This window comes from Carcharodon carcharias, chromosome 19 (genome assembly GCF_017639515.1).
Source record: "Carcharodon carcharias isolate sCarCar2 chromosome 19, sCarCar2.pri, whole genome shotgun sequence".
Classification (NCBI taxonomy): domain Eukaryota; kingdom Metazoa; phylum Chordata; class Chondrichthyes; order Lamniformes; family Lamnidae; genus Carcharodon; species Carcharodon carcharias.
This window is the reverse complement of record NC_054485.1, coordinates 24,192,887-24,216,362: the sequence shown is the minus strand read 5'-3', so window position 1 is coordinate 24,216,362 and position 23,476 is coordinate 24,192,887. Positions and strand designations below refer to the sequence as shown.

The window sequence follows — 23,476 nt, the reverse complement described above, 5'->3', positions numbered from 1 at the left end:
TAAAAACTTATGTGAAAGTTTAACTTCTTTCACAGCCTCACACTCCCTCTCTCTGCAAGTCTCATCCAGCTTTACAAATGCCACACCCCCTCTATTCTGGAATCTCAAACACCGCCAAAGGCAGATGTGCCTTCAGCTGTCAGGGTCCCACACTCTAGAATCCCCTCCCTAAACCTCTCCACTTCCCCTATGGCAAAAGCAAAATACTCAGCAGGACTGGCAACATCTGTAGAGAGCGAAACAGATTTGGCGGGCCGAATCTTCCGTGAAGTGGCACTCACCGTAGGATTGCCACAGCACTTGCTCCTATTTTCTTACCTTAGACTGGAGCTCCACATTTCTTGCCTGAACTTCCAACCCAGGCCTGCTGAAAGTAGCTACTCCTGGAGTCCTTCAGCATAGAGTAGGAGCGCTGGGGGAAATAAAGCCTTTTTACAGCACTAGGTGCTGTAAAATGGTAAATTTAAATGTCTCAGCCACTTTGACAGGAGAAAAGGTAAGTGCCAAGGTAAGCGGGTGATCAGGGCGGGGTGGGGGTCCTTGGGGTAGAATGAGGAAGGCAATGATGGAAGATTTGTCATTGTTGGACTTGTCACTGTAGTTCTGCCCTCAAACTCCCAGCCCAGTCACCTCTCCTTTCACCCTTATTTTAACTGTCTTTGAAACCCCCTCTAACCTTCTGTGTCATTCTCTTTCTCTCCCCTGCTTAGCATGTACTGTTTGATCCTCCCTTAAGGCACCTTCCTGCTTGCAAAGAGAACACTTGGCACTGTTGTTACCTACCTCCTTGTGATCCACTTGGAGCACTGATCTCAGGGAGTCCCTGATCTGGGTCAGCTGTTTCATCTCCTCATCCTGTGCTTGCTTCAGCTTCAGACCAACAAGAAGAAAACTCTCATTAAAGCAAGAAGAAATCTAACCAGCTGACAGGGGTCTCAGCCAGTGCTCAACAGGTTAAAACACAGGCAGGTCAGAATGCTTTGTTAAAAATAAGTTCCACTTTCTTCACTCTTCTCTTGGAAGGTTTGTAGCTCTCTGATATCATCAGTACAATGAGCATAAACACAGCGGGTCAGTAATTGGCCAGGTTGGAAAGAAGGGGCTCGCAGCCAAACTCAATGCTTCACCTCATGAGGAGTGAACCTGGGGTGAACAGCATCAGCAGAACTTCTGAATAAAAGCCTGAGGGTCAAGGCCCACGTTAAGCCAGTCAGAGCAGCAGCTAACCCCAACAGGAAACCAGACAGAATTTGAAAAGGCTGACGACAGTGACGTCAGCGCTAAGCAGAGAGCTGATTGGTAGGTAACGGTTAAGTTGTTTTTCTCCACTTTAAAGCTACATTGAGAAAAGGTAAGCGTTCTAGCTTTTTTTTTAAGAAAGAAACTTAAATAATTTTTACTTGGCCTAAATTTAGGGTAAGAGTATTTTAACTAAAGGAATGGCAGGGGAGCTCAGTCCCACGTGCTGCACAGCCTGCAGAATGTGGGAAGTCTTAGACGCACCTGGCAATCTGGATAACCACATCTGCAGGAAGTGCCACCAGTTTGACCAGCTTGAGCGTCGGCTGGAGGCACAGGAGTGCATCCGCAAGGCTGAGGGTTACGTGGATAACACGTTTTTAGATGTGGTCACCCTGCAGCTTAAGGAAGTGCCGTCAGAGAAGAATGGGTGACCACTAGTCAGAAGAAGGCAGGCAGGCAGGAAAGCCCCAGAGGGCATCTCGCTCAAGAACAGTTTCTCTGTGTTGGAAAACTGTGAGAGTGATGGTTCCTCTGAGTGCAGCCAGAGCCCAGTTGTGCACAGGAGGGGAGGAGAAAGAGAGGAAAGAGAAATAGTGGTAGGAGACTCAATAGTGAGGGGTATAGGGAGGCATTTCTGCGGCCGCTGATGTGACTCCTGGAAGGTGTGTTGCCTCCCTGGGGCCAGGGTCAGGGATGTCACTGAACGGCTGCAGGGCATTCTGAAGGGGGAGCGCGAACAGTCAGAGCTCGTGGTTCACATTGGTACCAACGACATAGGTCGAAACAGGGATGAGGTCCTGCAACAAGAATTTAGGGAGCTAGGTACCAGATTGAAAAGCAGGACCTCAAAGGCTGTAATTTCTGGATTACTCCCAGTGCCGCGCACTAGTGAGTATAGGAATAGGCGGATAGAGCAGATGAATGTGTGGCTGGAAAATTGGTGCAGGAGGGAGGGCTTTAGATTTCTGGATCACTGGGTCCATTTCTGAGGAAGGTGGGACCTGTACAAGTCTGACAGGTTGCACCTGAACTGGAACGGGACCAATATCCTTGCGGGGGGTGGGGTTTGCTAGTGCTGTTGGTGAGGGTTTAAACTAATTTAGCGGGGGGGGGATGGGATATGGAGTGGAGGTATAGCAAGAGGTGATTTTCAGATAAGTATAGAAGAAAAACCAAGTCAGTCTGGAAGGCAGAACATATATAGTCAAGTTAAAGCACAAGGGAGCATGGCATTTACTTTGATGCAAGGAGTCTTGCAAGTAAGGCAGCTGAGTTGAGGGTGTTGATGAACACATGGGATTATGATATCATTGCTATCATGGAGACATGGTTGAAGGAGGGGCAGGACTGGCAGCTCAATATTCCGAGGTATAGAATTTTCAGGCGAGATGGGGGGGGCGGGGTGGGGGGAGGTGTAAAAGAGGTGGTGTAACAATATTAATTAAGGAGTCAATTACTGTAATAAGGAGGGATGATATCTTAGAAGGTTCCTCAAATTAAGCCATATGGGTAGAACTTAAAAACAAAAAGGGGGTAATCACATTGTTGGGAATGTACTATAGACCCCCAAATAGTCAGGGAGAGATGGAAGAACAGATATGTAGACAAATTTCAGAGATGTATAAAAATAATAGGGTAATAATTGTAGGGGGTTTCAACTTCCCCAATATTAACTGGGATAGATAGAGTGGGAAAGGCTTAGAGAGGGCAGAATTCTTAAAAAGTAGAGCTTTTTAAGCCAGCACATAGAAAGTCCTACAAGAGATTAGGTGCTGGACCTAGTTTTAGGGAATGAAGCCGGGCAAGTAGTAGAAGTGTCAGTGGGGGAACATTTTGGTGATAGTGACCACAACTCAGTAAGATTTAATGTAGTTATGGAAAAGGACAAAGATGGACCAGAAATAAAGGTTCTGAATTGGGGGAAGGTCAATTTTAATATCATAAGACAGGATCTGGCCAAAGTGGACTTGGAGCAGCTACTTATAGGAAAATCTACATTAGAGCAGTGAGAGTCATTCAAAAAGGAAAGAGAGAGAGAGTGCAGGGCCAACATGTTCCCATAAAGGTAAAGGATGGGACCAACAAGTCCAGAGAACCCTGGATGTTGAGGAATGTACAGGATTGGATAAGAAAAGAAAGAGAATCTTACGGTTGATACCGAGGGCTCAAAACAGTGGAAGCCCTCGAGGAGTATAGAAAGTGTAGGGGGATACTTAAGAAAGAAATTAGGAGAGCGAAGAGAGGGCATGAAAAAACACTGGCAGGTAAAATAAAGGAAAATCCAAAGGCATTTTATAAGTATATTAGGGGCAAGAGGATAACCAGGGAAAGAATCGGGCCCATTAGGGACCAAAGCGGCAATCTGTGTGAGGAGCCAGAAGACGTAGGTGAGGTTTCAAATGAGTATTTTGTATCTGTATTCATTATAGAGAAGGACAATGTAGATATAGAAATCAGGGAGGGGGACTGTGATAAAGTTGAACAAATTAGCGTTGTAAGGGAGGAGGCATTAGCTGTTTTAGCAGACTTAAAAGTGGATAAACCCCCAGGCCCAGATGAGATGTATCCCAGGCTGCTATGTGAGGCAAGGGAGGAGATTGCAGGGGCCCTGACATCAATTTTCAAATCCTCTCTGGCCACAGGAGAGGTGCCAGAAGACCGGAGGACAGCTAATGTGGTACCATTATTCAAGAAGGGTGGTAGGGATAAACCAGGGAACTACAGGCCAGTGAGTCTATCAGTGGAAGGGAAACTTTGGGAAAAAATTCTGATGGACAGAATTAATTTCCACTTAGAGAGGCAAGGATTAATCAAGGATAGTAAGCATGGCTTTGGCAGGAGGAGATCATGTCTAACAAATTTGATTGAATTTTTAGAGGAGGTGACTAGGTGCATTGATGAGGGTAGTGTATTTGACGTAGTCTGCATGGACTTTAGTAAGGCTTTTGACAAGGTCTCGCATGGGAGACTGGTAATGAAGGTAAGAGTCCATGGGATCCAGGGCAATTTGGAAAATTGGATCCTAAATTGACTTGATGGCTGGAGGCAGAGGGTGGTGGTCAAAGGATTTTTTTGTGACTGGAAGCCTGTGTCCAGTGGCGTACTGCAGGATTTGGTGCTGGGTACCTTGCTGTTTGTAGTGTACATTAATGATCTGCACTTGAATGTAGGAGGTATGATCAGTAAGTTCGCAGATGACATGAAAATTGGTGGTGTGGTAAATAGCAAGGAGGAAAGCCTTAGACTACAGGACGATATAGACTGGCTGGTCAGATGAGCAGAACAGTAGCAAATGGAATTTAATCCTGAAAAGTGGGAGGTGATGCATTTTGGGAGGACTAACAAGGCAAGGAAGTACACAACCACTGGTAAGATCCTAAGAAGTACAGAGGATCAGAGGGACCTTGGTGTACATGTTCATAGATCCTTGAAGGCAGCAGGACAGGTAGATAAGGTGGTTAAGAAGACATATGGGATACTTGCCTTTACTAGCCGAGGCTTTGAATACAAGAGCAGGGACGTTATGCTGGAGCTGTAATAAACACTAGTTAGGCCACAGCTGGAGTACTGTGTGCAGTTCTGATCGCCACACTATAGGAAGGATGTGATTGCACTGGAAAGGGTGCAGAGGAGATTCACCAGGGTGTGCCTGGGCTACAGCGTTTCAGCTCTGAAGAGAGACTAGATAGGCTGAGGTTGTTTTCCTTAGAGCAGTGAAGGCTGAGGGGGGGACCTGATTGAGGTGTATGAAATTATGAGGGGCATAAATAGGATAGATGGGAAGAAATGTTTCCCTTTAGTGGAGGGGTCAATAACCAGGGGGCATAGATTTAAGGTAAGGGCCAGGAGGTTTAGAGGGGATGTGAGGAAAATCTTTTCACCCAGAGGGTGGGAGAATCCGGAACTCACTGGCTGAAAGGGTGATAGAGGCAGGAACCCTCACAACATTTAAGTAGTATTTAGATGAACACTTGAAACATCATAGTATACAAGGCTCCGGGCCAAATGTCGGAAAATGGGATTAGACTAGATAGGGGCTTGATGACCGACGCGCACACAATGGGCCGAAGAGCCTCTTTCCGTGCTGTAAAATTCTACAACTGAGTTCCAAGTATTTACAATATCAGCATTTACACAGTAACTTGCATTTCTATAGCACTTTTAATGTGGTAGAACATCCCAGGGCACTTCACAGAAACATAAATCAGACAAAAATTGGCAAAGAACCACATAAGCAGATATTAGGATAGATGACTAAAAGCTTGATCGAAGAGGTAAATTTTAAGGAAGAGCTTAAAAAGGGGGAAAGGGCGGGAGGCAGGCAGAAAGAAGTTGATGGAGACAATTCCAGAGCCGAGGGCCTAGGCACAGCCAGCAATGGTGGAACGATAAATGTCAAGGATGTGTAGGAGACTAGGAATGGAAGAGTGTAGAGATCTTAGAGAGTTGTTGGGCTGCAGGAGTTTAAGGAAGGGTAAGGCCAAGGAGGAATCGAACATGGAAAAGAGAATTTTATTTATGCAAAGCTTCATTGCATTCTTGGAACATCTGAAAATACATAAAGATACTTTGGAGTGCATGAACTATGGACTGGATTTTATGGGGTGCCTCGTTCCCATCCCCTGCCCTCAAATAAAAAGTCAGTTTACACTCGGTGTGGCATTAATTGGTTCAGGGTGAGATTTCCACCCCCAGTCGAATTGGCTGGCACCTCTGTAGTCCCAGCAGCAACAGGTTCAAGTAGTGGCTATTGCTGGGACTACATGAAATACCCAAAGAAGAGGAGATTATGGAAGCCGGACTGAAGGCAAATCCAGGGTATCGGCAAAGCCTGGCTAGCCCCAGCAGGGGAGGGGGTGGTGGTAAGGATGGTGGGAGGGAGGCTTAAAAGGGTGTACGGCTTTGGTGGTGGTGGTGTTGTCTCTCATGGACACACCCCCACCTTGCCAGATATCAGCCTGCCCACTAAAAGCTGTCAGGCTACCCATTTGGCTTGGACTTCCCCCTGTCATGGGTTAAATAGCAGCAGGGTGCAGGGTAAGGCACTAAGTGGTCATTAATTGGCTTCCACCACCCCCCAAAAAATGAGAGAGAATACTCACCGAGTGTACAATCACAGCCAATTTTTCCACAAAAGGAGTCAAACTTTCTGCTGCCTTGAGACCATCCTGGAAAAAACTTTTTAAAAAAAAATCTTTAGAAAAGGCAAGTAAAGGCTTTGCATTGGCCGGCACATGATAGCTTCAGAGTTCACGATCCAAATCGCTGTGCAGGCAGTATATCCCATGTTTTCAGTACTCAGGGAAATGTATATGGAAAACGAAACATCTTACATTTATTTTAATAAATCTTTTGAATGAAAGAAGAGCTGAATGTTACAATCAAGAAATGGATCACTGCGATGTCCCTCATGAGCTGATGGTAAAGTCATCAGCTGGTACAGAACACCTCCACACAGAAGACCCCAACCCCACTCTTGCTCAGGTCTCAGGTTCAACCCCCACTCTTGTGCTCAGGGTAGCTGGTCACGGCTGGATTGTTGTACATTTTTATATCTCTGAACAATGCAGAGATGACACTAGTTGCAAAAAGTTTATTTACATAAGTTTCAAAATATCTCACACAAAATGTCTGTACTCATGCTTATAGCGCAGCTTCTCTGTCTTTCTGTTTACTCAAGCTCAGAGTCAACACCCAGGGTCAACTAATCAAGCTCAATGAGCACAGATTGGCTACCAGACTCTCAATAATTAGACCATTGAATACTACGGAGGTCACAAACAAAATCACTATCCTGTGGCTTTTTGCAGACAGAACATATGCCGAGAGTGTGGGACTGCCCATGATTGTGAAATGGTCTGTTAAAACTCAGCCTGGAGGAACAGGCACTGTGTGTGGGGGTGGGGGGAAATCAGCCAGCAGCTTTAGCATAAGAGAGAAGAAAAAAACTGAAAAGATTAAAAAAGCAGATTTGTAGTGTAATATTTTGCAGCGGCCTCACTACAATGAAAACACCTTCCCCTGTAGGTCTATCACTATAGGTTACAGCTAAACCTCCATCAGTACAAAGCTCACTGGAGGTTTACACTGCACTCAATTTAAAAAAAAATCTACACAAGCTGCAACAGTGACTTCAAGCCAAACAGCAAAATACTGAGTGTTAGAAACATGAAATAGAATTGGAAGATGCTGGAAACACCCAGCAGGTCAGGCAGCACCAGTAGAAAAAATAAGTTAGGGTTAATGTTTCAGAGACGACAGAGGGGTCACTGATACAAAACATTAATCCGAACTTTTTAAATAATCCTCAATTACATCTCAAACTTTGATTTGAATTTCAGGCCGCAGATTAAGTTCAAGAATGTCTGGGACATTGCAAGTCGTTTCAGGGTGGGGGTGTCCAAAATAAGTGGGCATAAATTGAAAATTAGAACTAGGCCGGACCTGTCAGGAAGCACTTCTTCACACAAAAAGTGTAGCAGAAATCTGGAATTGTCTCTCACCGCAAAAAGCTGTTTAGGCTTGGGGTCAATTGACATTTTCATGGCTGAGGTCAAAAGATCATTTTTGTTAGGTTAAGGGTACTAAATGGCTATGAAACCAAGGTTGGTAAATGCAGTTAAGATACAGATCGCCCTGATCTAACTGAATGATGGAACAGACTTGAGGGATGAAAGGCATCCTCCAGTTCCCATGCTCCTGGATTGGTGATGCCAACCTTCATATACAAATATGGGTCAGCTGAAAATAAACTTACTTTTGTTGAGCATGGAAGTACTTGATGAGACTCTGGAGGAGGTCAGGGCCTTCTCGCATCTTTATTTCATTCACCTTGAGAAGATACTGCAAAACAAACAAATTGCAAGTTCACATTGAGAAACTCCTCTCACCTCACCTCCACACTTCCCTAATTAAAATATGAAAAGGGGCTTCTGCAGAACTCGTAGATAGACAATATGAAGGCATCATCAAGAGGGAAGATTGTGAGTGACAATGGTTGCAAAAGTAGGGGGCAGATGAGAGGTGATTTGCTCCATGATGTTAGTAGGTAGAGAAAGAAAAAGGATCTTGCAATTACTAATGCTTTCTAATGTCTCAGGGAAAAGGGGTCCAAGTACTTCACATTCAAATCATCTTTCGGTAGTACAGAACTTGATTATTGCTGAAAAGTGACATGTCTTGCACTCATCAGGAAACTTTGCAAGAATACCAATACAAGGGGAAAACAACAATTTACACTGTATGTGAAGAGAGTGCTGATTGGTTGACAAGTGGACTCTGGTTGGTAGAGGCTTTGCCATACAGAATGCACCAATTTGATGGTTATTGACAGTTAACTGCAGGCATTGTTTGAAATTTAAACCAAGCAGCATGACCCTGATTGGTCAAGGCATTGACCTGAGGAATGAGTCAACAAATGGCTGTCACTTATTATGTTTAGCTGAAATAAGTGCAATGTATGTACATGTTCTGTCTGCAAAGAACAGGGCTCTGTGTATTAATATATGTAGCTTCTAGTACGCGCAAATGCACCAAACTGCAAGCCCGATTGACAATATTAAATTGGTTGTCAGTATCTTTCTTAGCACACTGAGAATTATTCAGCAAATGTTGTCCAATTGCAGAATCATATCTAATGTTGGACGCTGTGTTTTGAGTTTTGCAAGCACGAGCTGGTTGGGTACAGTTTGTACCTTTCCTGTTGTGAACAGTGGCTGGGACATGCTGTTTGATACGATCCGCCAGTCTTTGGAACATATGGCCTACATACCTAGCATCACATTGGCACTGAAATTCATACACCACATTACCACTAACGGGATGCTGCCATCTAGCCAAAAAGATGTTCTGCCTATCACGCAAATGAATAATGTGGTATATATTTGTAAGAGCTGGGCCTAGAGGGGATCCCATGGCAACACCATCCGTCTGGACAGACATGGTGTCATTAAAACTGAACTCAACTGCGCGAGTTGCTGAGTTCATAAGTTCAATGAATACTGATTCACACAATGATGGTATGTCTAGATTACCATGATATAGTGCTGAAGTGCAAATGTCTTTGGCTTCCTTAAGTGGAACATAGGTGAATAGACTAGCAATGTCAAATGAGCACATGGACACAACATTGCTATCGGGACTGGAATAGTTATCCTTAACAAGTGTGACTATATCAACAAAGTGCACACCATTCTTAATGTCGGGTCCAAATTCATTTCCATTGGACCTGCCGCTCAACATGATCAGACAGCCTTGCTCAACAGTAAGCTAAAAAATGCTTGCTGGACTTGTGTAAGAGCGATGAGCTGGTGTGTGATACATATGACAGGGTTCATCCTCACAGTTCGTTACATCCGCCTATGTATTGGCTGCCCAAGACACACAAAAGTGATGTCCCTTTATACGCACTATTTTATCTATGACTAGTTCTGCACAACCTGAGTTGGCTAATTGGTTGGGTGAATTATTACAACCTGTTTTGAACAAGTTTTCTAGATACACAGTGAAGGATTCCTTCACATTTGCGAAGGCCATATAGCACTTGCATATCAATAACATTGCTGTGTTCCTGTGCTCATTTGACACTGCTAAGCTTTTCACCAATGTTTCACTTAAGGAAGCCATAGTTATTTCCACTGCAGCACAATATCATGGCGATCTAGACCCACCAACATTACATGAATCAGCATTCATTGAACTTATGAACTCAACAACTTGTGCAATTGAGTTCAGCTTTAATGTATGCTCTATGTATGCTCAAATAGATGGTGTTGCCAATGGGGACCCCTCTAGGTCCAGCTCTCACAAACATCTATTATGTTGGGTTCTATGAAAAACGTGTCATTGATGGAATGACAGCTAACCTCCTACCACTTGCATATTTTCAATATGTGGATGATACGTTAGCTATATTAAAATCCATAGCTGCATGTCCTAATGGGCTCCATCCTGTGCTCAAATTCAGCTTTGAAATGGGGCAGTGAAATGGACTCTCCTTCTTTGATGTACTTGTTGAGAAATCTCTACCACGGTCTACCGCAAGCATATCTTCACTGGTCGATACAGGTGTTGGGATTCTTACAGTTCCACCACTATAAGATCAGTCTTATCGGCAACCTCATAAATGGGGCCTGAGCCATTTGCTCACCATGCAAGCTTGATGCTGAAATAAGGTGCAACAGCATCCTGCGGGATAATGGCTACCCTGATCAGATCATTTTGCGCTGTGTATTGCATAAACTCATGAAAAGGCCTAAGGACATCACTTTCAATCCTTAAAAGTGCCTAATCTACCTCAGGTTACCCTTGAAGGGCAAGGTATCTCAAACATTTGAGAAACAGGTGAAGCTAGCTGTTTCATGCTGCTGGTATTCGCCACGAACAGGATACTGCCATCAAGCCAGAAACACATTCTGCCTATCAGACAAATGAGTAATGTGGTGTATGAATTTCAGTGCCAGTGTGATGCTAGGTATGCAGGCCATACATTCCAAAGACTGGCAGATCGTATCAAACAGCATGTCCCAGCCACTGTTCACAATGGGCAAGGTACAGACTGTACCCAACCAACCCGTCCTTGCAAAATTCAAAACACAGTGTCCAACATTAGATGTAATTCCACAATTGGACAAGATTTGCTAAATAATCCTCAGTATGCTAAGAATTGCACTGACAACTGATTTAAGATTGTCAGTCGGGGTCACAGTATGGTGCATTTGCATGTACTGGATGCTAAATATATTAATACACTAGGGCCCTGTTCTTTGCAGACAGAAAGAACATGTTCACACATTGCACCTGTTTCAGCTGAACAAGTGACAGCCATCCGCTGACTCATTCCTCAGAGCAATGCCTTGACCAATCAAGGTAAAGTTGCCTGGTTTCAATTTCAAACAATGCTTGGCAGTTAACAGTCACCATCAGTGGTGCATTCTCCAATGCAATGCCACTTGCCAACCAATCAGCAGTCTCTTCACATACAGTATAAATTGCTGTCTTGCCTTTACATTGTTATTCTTGAGTGTGTCCTGATGAGTGCAAGACGAAAAGCTTAGACATGTCTCTTTTTTCAGCAAATTCTGTACTACCAAAAGACAGAGCTAAGCGATCCCACAACCAATGGATCAGATCAAAGCCCTGCCACATCCAGTTGTGAATGGTGGTGGGGGAATCAAACAGCTCACCAGAGGAGGAGGTTCCACAAATGATGGGGGAGTCCAGCACATCAGTGCAAAAGATAAAGCTGAAGCATTTTCAACAATCTTCAACCAGAAAAATGATTCATCTTGGCTTCCTCTAGAGGTCCCCAGTATCACAGGGTGCCAGTCTTCAGCCAATCCGATTCACTCCATGTGATATCAAGAAATGGCTAAAGGAATTGGATACTACAAAGGCTATGGGCCCTGACAATATTCCAGTAATAATACTGAAGACTTGTGCTCCAGAAAATGCTGCGCTCCTAGCCAAGCTGTTCCAGTACAGCTACAACACTGACATCTACCCGGCAATGTGGAAAATTGCCCAGGTATGCCTCATTCACAAAAAGCAGGACAAATCCAACATGGCCAATTACCGCCCCATCAGTCTACTCTCCATCATCAGTAAAGTGATGGAAGGCGGCCATCATGAGTGCTATCAAGCGACATTTGCTTAGCAATATCCTGCTCAATGACACTCAATTTGGGTTCCACCAGGATCACTCAGCTCTTGACCTCATTACGGCCTTGGTTCAAACATGGACAAAGGAGCTGAATTCCAGAGGTGAGGGGAGAGTGACTGCCCTTGACATCAGTGCAGCATTTGACCAAGTGTGGCATCAAGGAGCCTTAGCAAAACTGGAGTCAATGGGAATCAGGGAGAAACCTCTTGACTGGTTAGAGTCATACCTAGCACAAAGGAAAGTGGTTGTGGCTTTTGGAGGTCAATCATCTCAGCTCCAGAACATCAGTACAGGAGCTCCTCAGGATGGTGTACTCGGCCCAACCAATCTCAGCTGCTTCGCCATTGACCTTCTTTCCATCAGAATTACCTTCCTTCCATCAGAAGTGGGGATGTTTGCTGGTGATTGCACAATGTTCAGCACCATTTGCGATCCTCAGATACTGAAACAGCCCATTTCCAAATACAGAAAGACATGGATAGTATCCAAGCTTGGGCTGACAAGTGGCAAGTTAACATTCATGCCACATAAGTGCCTGGATGAGTGCAGCTCCAACAATGCTCAAGAAGCTTGACACCATCCAGGACACAGCAGCCCATTCGATTGGCACCCTATCCACAAACATTTACTCCCTCCACCACCAATGCAAAGTGACAGCAGTGTGTACTATCTACAAGATGCACTGCAGGAACTTACCAAGCCTCCTTAGACAGCACCTTCCAAACCCATGACTGCTACCACCTAAAAGAACAAGGACAGCAAATGCATGGGAACACCACCACCTGGAAGTTCTCTTCCAAGCCACACACCATTCTGACTGAAATGTAGCACCATTCCTTTACTGTCGCTGAGCCAAAATCCTGGAACTGTCTCCCTAACAGTGCTGTGGGTGTACCTATACCATATGGACTACAGCAGTTCAAGAAGGCAGCTCACCACCACCTTCTCAAGGGCAATTAGGAATTGGCAATAACTGCTAACCTAGCCAGCGGCAACCACATCACATGAATGATTAGAAAAACAACAAAAAAAAATGCATTTTTCATTAAACTGAGGCTCTCTCCCCTCTCAGATAGACGTAAAACCGCTCCAATTCAAGATTACTTCATGAGCCATGAGCATTATGGAAAGCCCAGAGATCATGAAAAGTGCAATATAAACAAGGCAGCTTTCTTCCTAGCATTGTAGATAGATTTAAGAAAATCTTCAAAACAAAAATCTAGTCACAACTCACCTCACACATTTGGAGCTGGAACATTTTTCGCTCTTTCTCCAGTTCATCCACGATTTCTGCGGGACTGATTTCCAAACGATTCAATCCGAATTGCTTGGCACGGTCTTTCTTCTCCTTTTCAATCTTATTGCTGAAAAGCAAAAAAAATTGATTCAAAACAGGGAAAACAAAGTGCTCAGCTGACTGCACTCAACGTTACTCAGAAACACAGTAGCTGGTGCAAAAAAACAGAAAATGCTGGAAAAACTCAGCAGGTCTGGCAGAATCTGTGGAGAAAGAGATGCAGATGCTGCCAGACCTGCTGAGCTTTTCCAGCATTTTCTGTTTTTATTTCCGATTTCCAGCATCAACACTATTTTGCTTTTACACTGGTAACTGGTGTTTCCTGTTCCAAGTGACTACAGTCATTGCAGTACGAGCAGGTTTCTCCCCCAGTGATTTCGAGGTGCTTTTCCTTCATGACAGCCGTCAACAACTGACACAAATTATAATGTGACCGTAAAATGGGGGTTTCCAGACATGGTGTAGACACTCGCTCCTAGATCACAGTCCAATTCATCTGAATCGAGAGGTTATAACTATCTGGAAAGACTGAACAGGCTTGGGTTCTTCTTCTCTTGGAATAGGGAAGACTGAGAGGTGACAAGGTAAGGGTTTGAAATATTAGGCATAGGGAAGATGTTTCCACATCTGAGGGAATCCAAAACTAAGGGGCATAAAGAACTTAGCCACTAGTAAATCCAAAAGAATTCAGGAGAAACTTATTTTACCCAGAGAGTGGTTAGAATATGGAATTTGCTACCACAAAGAGCAATTGAGGCAAATGGCATAGATACATTTAAGGGGAAGGTAGGTAAACTTATAAAAGGGAGAAAATAAAAGGATATGCTAATTGGGTTGAGATGAAGTAAAATGGGAGGAGATTCATTGTGAACATAAAATCGTTGGATCGAATGGCTTGTTTGTGCTGTAAATTCAATTAATGGTGTAACTTAAGGAAGAAAATTAATATTGTATTGTCCCATATCTCTGCTCTTCTAAAAAGCACATTTGGAGGTCAGACCAGAAAATGGAGACCTGATCTTCAACACATACTCAGGTAACTCAGGGAAACAACAGTATAAACAAGATTGGCACACTCAGATGTATCGGATATTGACTTCCCAAAACTGGTTTCAAATGCCTTTGAAGATAAACAGATGATAGCTTTCTCTGAATTTAAAATAGTAATCAAATACTTGCATCTCTCTTGGGTTCATGAAGCCCTCCCATTTAGCTTTGGGAAGTTGAAACTAGGCTGCCAGTGTTCCATTTACTTCCTCTTCACCTGTAGGCAGCTCACCTTCCCAAACAGCAGCTTTAAAACCAGCCTACGTAAACAGTTGCTCTAACGTACCACACACAAAAAGGGGTGTAATTAGACATAGCTTGACACTGTGCCATCTGAGATATCAAAACAGACTAAAAACTTGGGGTCAAATGAGATAGGTGTTAAGGGCCATCTTAACAAGGAGGAAGGAAAGTGTTGGGGGAGGAAGGAAAGCGTTGGGTGAGGAAGGAAAGTGTTGGGGGAGGATTTGGCAGTGATTTCCAGGGGTTAGGGCCTATACCGGATGAAAGCATGGCTGTCAGTGCGGCAAAGGAAGTAGGGAATGCACAAAAAGCTAGAGTTGGAAGAAAGCAGATATTTTGGAAGGTTGTGGGGCTGGGGGAGGTTAGAGAGATAGGTAGGGGCAAGACGATTGTGGGATTCCAACACAAGAATGAGAATTTTTTTTTATAAATGAGGCATTGCCAAACTGGGAGCTAATGTAAGTTGGCGAGCACAGGAGTGTTGGGTGAATGGACTCTGAGACTGATGATGCCTGCAGCAGAGATTTGGTTGTGTTCAGGTTAATAGAGGATTGGAGGCCTTTCCCCTTAATTCTCATTCTAGCTGGTAGAGATGCATTATGTAAAAATGGTGCGTGGAAGGGCAAGCTAACTGGCCAATATAGTGAGGCTGGGTGTGCAGTGTACTCAATATCACAGCATCTAACAAGGGCAAGGATCCCTTACATTATCAAAAGGATCTGTCCAGTAAGTCGTAATGTACAACTCAATGCACAAGCCAAGGGCTTCAGAGAATGGAAACAGTGTGAAAAGTCTGCACTACAAATACAAACATAGCATGGAATTGAGAAATGTCAGAGTGAGAGATTGTGCACGTGCCTGCTCTGTCTCAGTCCAATAATCTGCAAACTTTCACTGTCTATGCCTCTGGGGCACAAAAGCCCACATGGTTTGAGATGCTGGAGAGAATTTCGCACTAATGTAACTGCACCTCAGAAAAGAGCAAAGGTATAAACATATATGTTCTATTGTTCAATTCCTATCCCCCCAAATCTGCTGACTCTTTCTCAACACCATGGCTCAGTGGATAGCGCTCTCACCGGAGTCAAAAGGTTGTGGATTTAAGTCCCACTCCACAGACTTGAGAACATGACCCAAGTTCAGATGCCAAATGCAGTACTGAGGGAGAGCTGCAGCGTCAGGACTTCCTGTAATTCAACTGAGACATTAAACCAAGGCCCCAACTGACCTCTCAGGTGAACATAAAAGATTCCATGGTGCTATTTAAAAGAACAGGGGAGTACTCCTCTGTGTCCTTGCCAACCTCAACCAAAATCATAATAATAAAACAGATTATCTGATCTCATCACATTGCTGCCTGTAGGATCTTGCTATACACACATTAACTGCCATGTTTCTACATTACAACAGGGTGTATAGTTCCAAAGAAAGGTACTTCATCAACTGTAAAATGCTTTGGGACATCTTTAGGTTTTGAAAGGTTCTAAATAAATCCAAGTTCATTATGTCTTTTTACCCTATTTACCCCTCTCTCTCTCTCTATCCCTCACTCTACTCATCATCACTGCACTTCATATTTTGTACAGGTTTGTAAGGCTGTGCTATATAGCTTGGATCACACAAACACAAAACAAGAAGCATTAGGCAGTGACTGAAAGAAGTATCAAATAATTAAAATGTCAAGAATTTTTTTAACGTAAAAACAACAAAAGTTCATTTTTCCAACTCAAGATTTATTTCTATGTTTTCAAGGCTAAGTTTCACAATCACTTCCCATTTATCAGCTCACCAAATATTTCTTAAACGTGAGGGACGGGAAGTTAAAAACAAAAAATCAAGTCACTTTAACCGTTTTAATTCTCTCTCCTCCTAAAACAAAAACCATACACTTCATCAAACAACTTTCGGTATTAGACAATATTTAACATAAGGAAATTGCAGAATGAGGCTGTAACCTTCTCAACAGAAGTTTGGATTAGAAGTAATTTTACAGTGGAAAAGAAAAGTCAATGTCAGGAACCAACAGCACAACAATTAATCCCAATGGAAAACCCTGAGATTATGAGGGAAAGTTTCATCCTGGACAAACGGCACATGGGTTTCCTCAACAGGAAGTAAATTCATAGCAATTCAAAATTCAGGTCAAAGGGCACAGGAAACTCTTACTCACACAAGTCCCAGGTGCTCGCTGGGTAGGATTGCCAGTTATCCGGTTTAGAGCCCAAGCTTTCATTAAATTTCTAAAACTTAACCGAATACCAATGATTCAGAAAACAGTTTTTACTCCCCCAATTGAAGACAGATGCAGAAGATTCCAATCAAAATTTTCATTAATAAAAGCAAATATTAGAACACAAAGCAACAATTCCAGTCCCTGCCTAGAGCCAGAGCAACTCAGAGCACTACTTATCCAGTACCTCATCACATCTCTCAAATGCCTCAAGGCAGCTCACAAATTAATTTTAAGTAATTGAAGACCTTTGATAAGGATGCAGCGAATATTTACTAGAACAGTAACAGGAACGAGAGTCTTCAGTTACGCGGAGAGACTAGGGAAACTGGGACAGTTGTCCTCAAAGCAGAAAAGTTTTAAAGTAAAATTTAGTAGGGATGTTCAAAATCATGAAGAGTTTTGATAGAATAATTTGGGAGAAATTCCTTCTACTGACTGAAGGGTCAATAATCAATGGACACAGATTGAAGGCAATTGGCAAAGGAACCAGATGGAAGAGGAGGAGAATTTATTTTTTAAAAAGCAGTGAGTTATTCTGAACTGGAATGCACTTCCTGAAAATATGGCAGAATAGATTCAATTATGAATTATGGGAAAAGAGCAAGGGAGTGAGCTGAATTGGAGAACTCTTTCAAAGAGCTGGCACAAGCATGTTGGGCTGAATGGTGCCTGTGCTTTAAGATTCTATGGCTCCAAGTACAGTGATGTTTTTTATTATTTGTTTATGCAATTTGGGCGTCGCTGACTAGGCCAGCACTTATTACTCATCCCTAATTGTCCTCCAGAAGGTGGTGGTGAACTGCCTTCTTTAACCGCTGCAATCCCTGTGGTGTAGGTGCACCCACACCCTGCCCACACACGACAGTGAAGGAACGACGATATGTTTCCAAGTCAGAATGGCAAATGGCTTGCCTTGGAAATGTAATCGCCATTTCTTCACTGTCGCAATGTAAGGCAATGGGGTGAATGACCAATAAAACCATTTTGTTTTTTGATAGAATTAGTTAATGCAGCAACATGGAATCTAATCACAAAACAAGACCTCATTTTAATCTTAGTGTGTCAATGTCTCAGTTAGTAGGAGCACTTGCCTTTGAATCACAAGGTTCCAGATTCAAATCCCACTTCAGGGCATTAAGCTGACAAAATCAAAACTGACGCTCCAGTGCAGTACTGAGGGAGCATTGCGCTGGTCAAGAGTGTCGTCTTTCGGGTGAGACATCGAATGGAGGTCCCATCTGCCTGATTGGGTGGAGGAAAAAGATCTCATGGCACTGTTTCAAAGAAGAGCAGGGGAGTTATCCCTGGTTTCTTGGCCAATATTTATCCCTCAATCAACATCAAAAAACAGATTATCTGGTCTTTATCACAGTGCTGTTGTTGAACACAAATTAGCTGCCACAATTCCTACATTATAACAGTGACTACCCTTCAAAACATGATTCATTGGCTATGAAGTGCTTTGAGATGTCCGATAGTCATGAAAAGCACTATATTAAAAAAGTATTTCCTTTTTCTTTCTTTTTATCTGAAGAATGCCATCTCAAAAATGAATCTTCTTATATTCCTTCATTAATAGCTGTTTCCATAGATCTAATACTTACACTTTGGTTTCATAGTCTTTCCAGGCTTTTTCAATGAGTTTCTTTGGGTCCTGTAGACAAAGAATAAAGAACAGTTTAATTTACCTCACCTCTAAATGAGTTGCAAAGACAACATCCTGCCATGAACACTTTAACCACAGAAAATGGTTCATCTTCAAGGACCAAGGACATTCTAGAAGAATGTGTATTTTAAAAGACGCTGTCCCTTAAAGGGTTAGTGCAGGACTCTGATTGCTATTCCTGGAAAAAGCATCCTTTTACAAGAAAGCATAGTTAAATAGTTGGGGGAAAAAAAGCTGGAAATTTTTTGACCCTGGTGGACTGTGTACAAAGGGGTCACATGGATTTATGGCTCTGGGGAAAAAAAACCTGGGCATGGAAGAGTGTGTCTAAAAACTGGTTTTGGTTTTGCTTTGAGGAGAGAAGGACCAACTGCTTGAGAAGGAAGGCGGCAGCCTTTTTGCAGTCCAGAGCCGTAGTGAATATATGCTGCTCCTGCATTGCTCTGCATGCTGGAATAAGTACCCTTGAATATTCCTGGTGTCTGCCTGAAAAGCAGTGCCAGAGTCATTGTTTCGTGGATCAGTACTGAGAGACCAACCATTTAATCTGGTTGCCATTTCAAGGACTCCACCATCTATTTTTTGCCTTTGAACCATTGATTTTTAACCTTTGGCAGAATTCCTCCATTTCTATTTTGTGTGTGTGTGTGCGCGCGCTCGCTCCATACTGTATGTTGATCAGCTTTGCCTTTCTATTCGGAGGGTAAATAATTGGCCATTTGTGATTATTGAACATTCAAACTAATGTTGCAACCTGTGAACTGTGGGGTTAGATCAACTGCACACTCCTCCCATCTCGGTTGTAACAATCCACCTGCCAGCCTGGAGATTGTGACCTAGAGTCAGTGATACAGAGCTCCTTCTCACACAGCCACAAAGCACACAAGTTGGGACTCAATAAAAATAGGCAACGGATGAACCAGACAACTCAAAGGGGAATCTGCGTTGAAGCTCAGCCTCCAAAAACACCACAGTTAGACAATGCAGCAACACAATAAGATTAGAATTTCAGATTGAATGCATTCATAGCAGCAGGTTCAATATCATCACTGTCAACCACATCATTTAATCCTCCTCTCTTAACAAGCACAATCGCCTCTCAGTCCATTTTATCTCAACTGCTTTTCTACAGAAAACTTGCTGATATCATTAACATTATTTGCAGAAGTTCTAAGTCAGGTCAAGATCAGAGGCACAATGGGCCGAATGGCCTCCTTTTGTGCTATATTATTTGATATATAACCAGTGTGTTGTTCCTCAGGCTCCAACTCAATCCAAACTGACTAAAGGGGGCTTTATTTAAACAGGAGACTGAACATCTCCCTCTCTCTCATCAGCTGAAAGACTCCAAAGCAGGTCAGAGATTAGGCTACAAATTCATAACATCCATTGCCCTGCACCTCAAATTGCCAACCATACACACAAGTTAGGTCACCAGGACTACTAGCGTATAAAATGCCACATTAGTACTGTAAGAGATGCTCATAGCAGGCTAGGGGGTTAATGTACATGGTAGGTGAAAGTAAAAGGAGCATTTGGCCACATTGGACTGGACATAGAAAACCTCAATTTGACATTAAGTGGAAAGTGTGAGAAAAATATGTTCCACGTCTCAGTGGTGACTTCTGCTGAATTATTAAAACAAATATAACTTCCATTTGTGTGGCCAGTTTCCAATGACATCACTGCTCGCACACACAGCTGTCAGATCAGTGAAGAGTGAATGCTAAACCTTCCACTAAATTACAGACACACTGTTCAATCTCAGACTGTGACTCAAGTCAAAAGGCGGCAATCCCATTTCAGAACTCTGCCCAAGTACAAAGGCCTATTCAGGTAATTTGATTTTAAAGGGGGTGCCATGTTTCAAGGAAACCCAGAGTATGAATAACTTTCACATCAGCACCTGGAGTGACTCCAGGAGTTGGAGTCCAAGTGGCACCCAAAGGCTGGCAGCATTTCCTCCAGTGCCGTGCCCCACCCCTCTTCCCCCATCAATGCCAATTCTAGTGAAGCTTCACTCCAACAGCTGCCAGAGTGAACATAAAAAGGGACTCTAATTTGCAACAAATTGATCCAAACACACACACACACACACACACACACACACACACACACACACACACACACACACACACACACACACACACACACACACACACACACACACACACACACACACACACACACACACACACACACACACACACACACACACACACACACACACACACACACACACACACACACACACACACACACACACACACACACACACACACACACACACCTCCTGCCCATGTCAAGTCAGTTGGCTGAGACTACATGTAGACTGCAATATCATTGGGCTCGTCATCCAAGATCGAGGGGAGGGCAGAAATGAATGTGGTAGCAGATTCTGCACAGTAGCTTCCAAGTGCCATCCAATGAAAACAGAATAGAGTAACCCTCTACCCGCTACCCACCACTCCACTAGTAGCAAGCAGACTGCAAGCCTTTCTGATTTATTGCAAGCTATTTAGTTACAACCATGGAATCTTGCAAGAGGTCCCATATAGGTCCTGAAATTCTGAGGCTGCAGAAGGCAGAGTGCAAGAATTTGAAGCAAATCCCATTAAATAAGTTATGATTCACCAACCAAAGGACAATGTTTAAAACCCTCAGGCCCACAAAAATTTAAACCAGAACAAAACAGACTAGTGCACGAAGTAGGAACACCAACTCTGGCTAGACATATTCCGGTAGATTTCACCATATGACCGCCAGTCCCCGCACCCCCCCCCCCCCCCCCCCCCCCCCCCCCCCCCAACCACCCTCAACACCACTCCCACCATTGGTTGGCTGACATGTCCATCTTCACAAAGTTATTGCTCTGCCTTCCCACAGCCAATTGGAAAGCCTAACTGGATGATTCTTGGCTGTCGGCCAAACAGCCTCTTGTCTCCTCCCCCATCTCAAATTTTTTTATAACTAAACAAAAGCATTCAGAAAAAATGGAAAATAAATATTTATTGCCCCCGTAAGTTGTCTCTTGGGCTTGCATGTAGGACTGACCTGGAGATTAATCTTCAATTCCAAGAGACTCCAGGTCAATCCAGGAGTGTTAGCAACCCTAGATAGTTGTCTTGGCTTCAAGGCCCATGTTGCCAAGGGCTGTGTGCTGGATATTCCCTGTGGCACATAATTTGGTCATCTTGACATGAGCAAAGTTTAATGGCACTTCACATTGCATGGTCAGAAAACACAAATGTTTTATTTGTAACTCAATCTCTGCAGAAAACTCTCTCCTTTTTCCCCCCATTTTGCAAAGCCTCCTTCAACAAGTAGAAAAGAGGAAAGGGGATTGAACAGTGTAGATATCCCATAAACCACACAATAGTCATGCCATAAAAATCGCCATAGGCCTTCCAACAAGAGTGAGATCCAAAGACAAGTCTCCCAACTACACAGCCAATGTTCTCCTACAACATAGTCACATTCAGTTACACACCTGGGCTAAGCAGAGTTATTCACAGAATCACAGTGCAGATGAGGCCCTTCAGCCCATCGAGTCTGTACCAACACGTGAGAAACACCTGACCTATCTACCTAAACCCACTTACCAGCACTTGGCCCATAGCCTTGAATGTTATGACGTGCCAAGTCCTCATCCAGGTACTTTTTAAAGGATGTGAGGCAAACTGCCTCCACCACCCTCCCATTAAGGTTACAATTCTTCAAAAATAGATAAAAAGAGAAGTAACTTCACCCCTTTTCCTTCCTTCAAATCCCCTTTTAGCAGACTGTCCAATGGAAAGGAGAGGATGTTGTTCATGTTTTGAGTCTGTAAACAGATTTTAAAAAAGCACCATTAGAATAATTCATGGAAGTTGGATAATGATTTTCAGACAAGACGCGGTTTCACAGCCTGATTGGAGTCAAAAGGAAGGGGTTAAAAGGACACAATACATAAGCAGTCTTTCATGTACAAGCATGCACAATGACCACAAGAACATCACTGCCAAACCCACTACTACAACTGACACTTGTATAACACCTTTAATGTAGGGTAGGTGATCATAAACTTGGTCAAAGATGTAGATTACGGAGCATCTTAAATGAGGAGGGGAAGGTAGAGAGGCAGGAAGGTTTAAGGAAGTAATTCCAGAATTCAAAACCTTGGCAGCTGAAGACACAGCCTTCAATGATGGGGCAACAAAAGTCTGGGCTTCGCAAGAGTCTAGAATTGAGGGAGTGGAAAGATTTCGGGAGAGTGTAGGCCTGGAGGAGTTCGAGGCAGGCCGTGGAGGGATTGGAAACAAGGATGAGAACTTTTAAAAACTTGTTGCTGGACTGGAAGCCGCTATGGGTCAACAAGCACAGAGCGGCGGGTGAACAGCATTTGGTGCAAGTTAGGATGTGGGCTTTGGATAAGCTCAAGTTTACAGAGGATCCAAAGTGGGAGGCCGGCCAAGAGACCAGAGAGTAGAATAGTCAAATCTGGAGGTAACAAAAGCTTGGGTGAGGGTTTTGAGCAGCGGAGGAACTAAGGAAAGCACAGGGATGGGTGATATTACAAAGCTAGAAGTAGGCAGTCTAGGTGATAGAGGGGTTATGAGGTCAGAAGTTCAGCTCAGGGTCAAATACTGTAAACTGAACCTGTTCTCAATAGAGATGATTTTTTCCAGCCTGGTGTTACTGAACATCAGTCAGCTGCAAGATTTCAGCTGATTTTTCCCTCTCCTCAGCCAAACATGGCCAGTTATCCAAAAAGGGGAAGGGAGGAACAAAATGTTACAAAATAGCTTCTTTTGTGGTTCTCCCTCCATCCCGTTTTCTACTTACTATTATAATGAAGTATCATCTTATGAACAGTAAGTTACAGAACATCCTATAACCGCAAAAAGTGATGTATCAAACGTTGCAATTAAGCAACCAGTTTGACAGAGACTGAAGGAGCAGGTCTGCAAGACGGAGCTAGTAAGCTAACAATAGGAGTCATTTGGAAGCCTGGTTTGCAACTAGAATAAATGTAGTTTTGTTTTATTAATCTTTATCCCTCAACCAACATCATTAAAAACCAGATAATCTGTTCACATTCAAATTCCT

The 23,476-nt window shown here is 43.4% G+C and overlaps 1 protein-coding gene across 4 annotated transcripts in view; it reads right to left on the bottom strand.

The window, feature by feature from the left end:
• The window catches only part of LOC121291537 (arf-GAP with SH3 domain, ANK repeat and PH domain-containing protein 2-like), an 89,223-nt gene that overhangs the window by 36,551 nt on the left and 29,196 nt on the right, over positions 1 to 23,476 (bottom strand). For all 4 annotated transcript variants that reach the window (XR_005946023.1, XM_041212882.1, XM_041212884.1 and 1 more), the window contains exons 4-9: positions 22,137 to 22,211; positions 18,327 to 18,376; positions 13,137 to 13,266; positions 8,000 to 8,085; positions 6,345 to 6,420; positions 784 to 870 (exon numbers count right to left, since the gene is read on the bottom strand). Coding sequence is in view for 3 of the 4 variants with exons in the window: in XM_041212882.1 (XP_041068816.1) it covers positions 784 to 870; positions 6,345 to 6,420; positions 8,000 to 8,085; positions 13,137 to 13,266; positions 18,327 to 18,376; positions 22,137 to 22,211 (504 nt within the window). In the remaining variant the exon portion in view is untranslated. The remainder of the gene's footprint in view (positions 1 to 783; positions 871 to 6,344; positions 6,421 to 7,999; positions 8,086 to 13,136; positions 13,267 to 18,326; positions 18,377 to 22,136; positions 22,212 to 23,476) is intronic.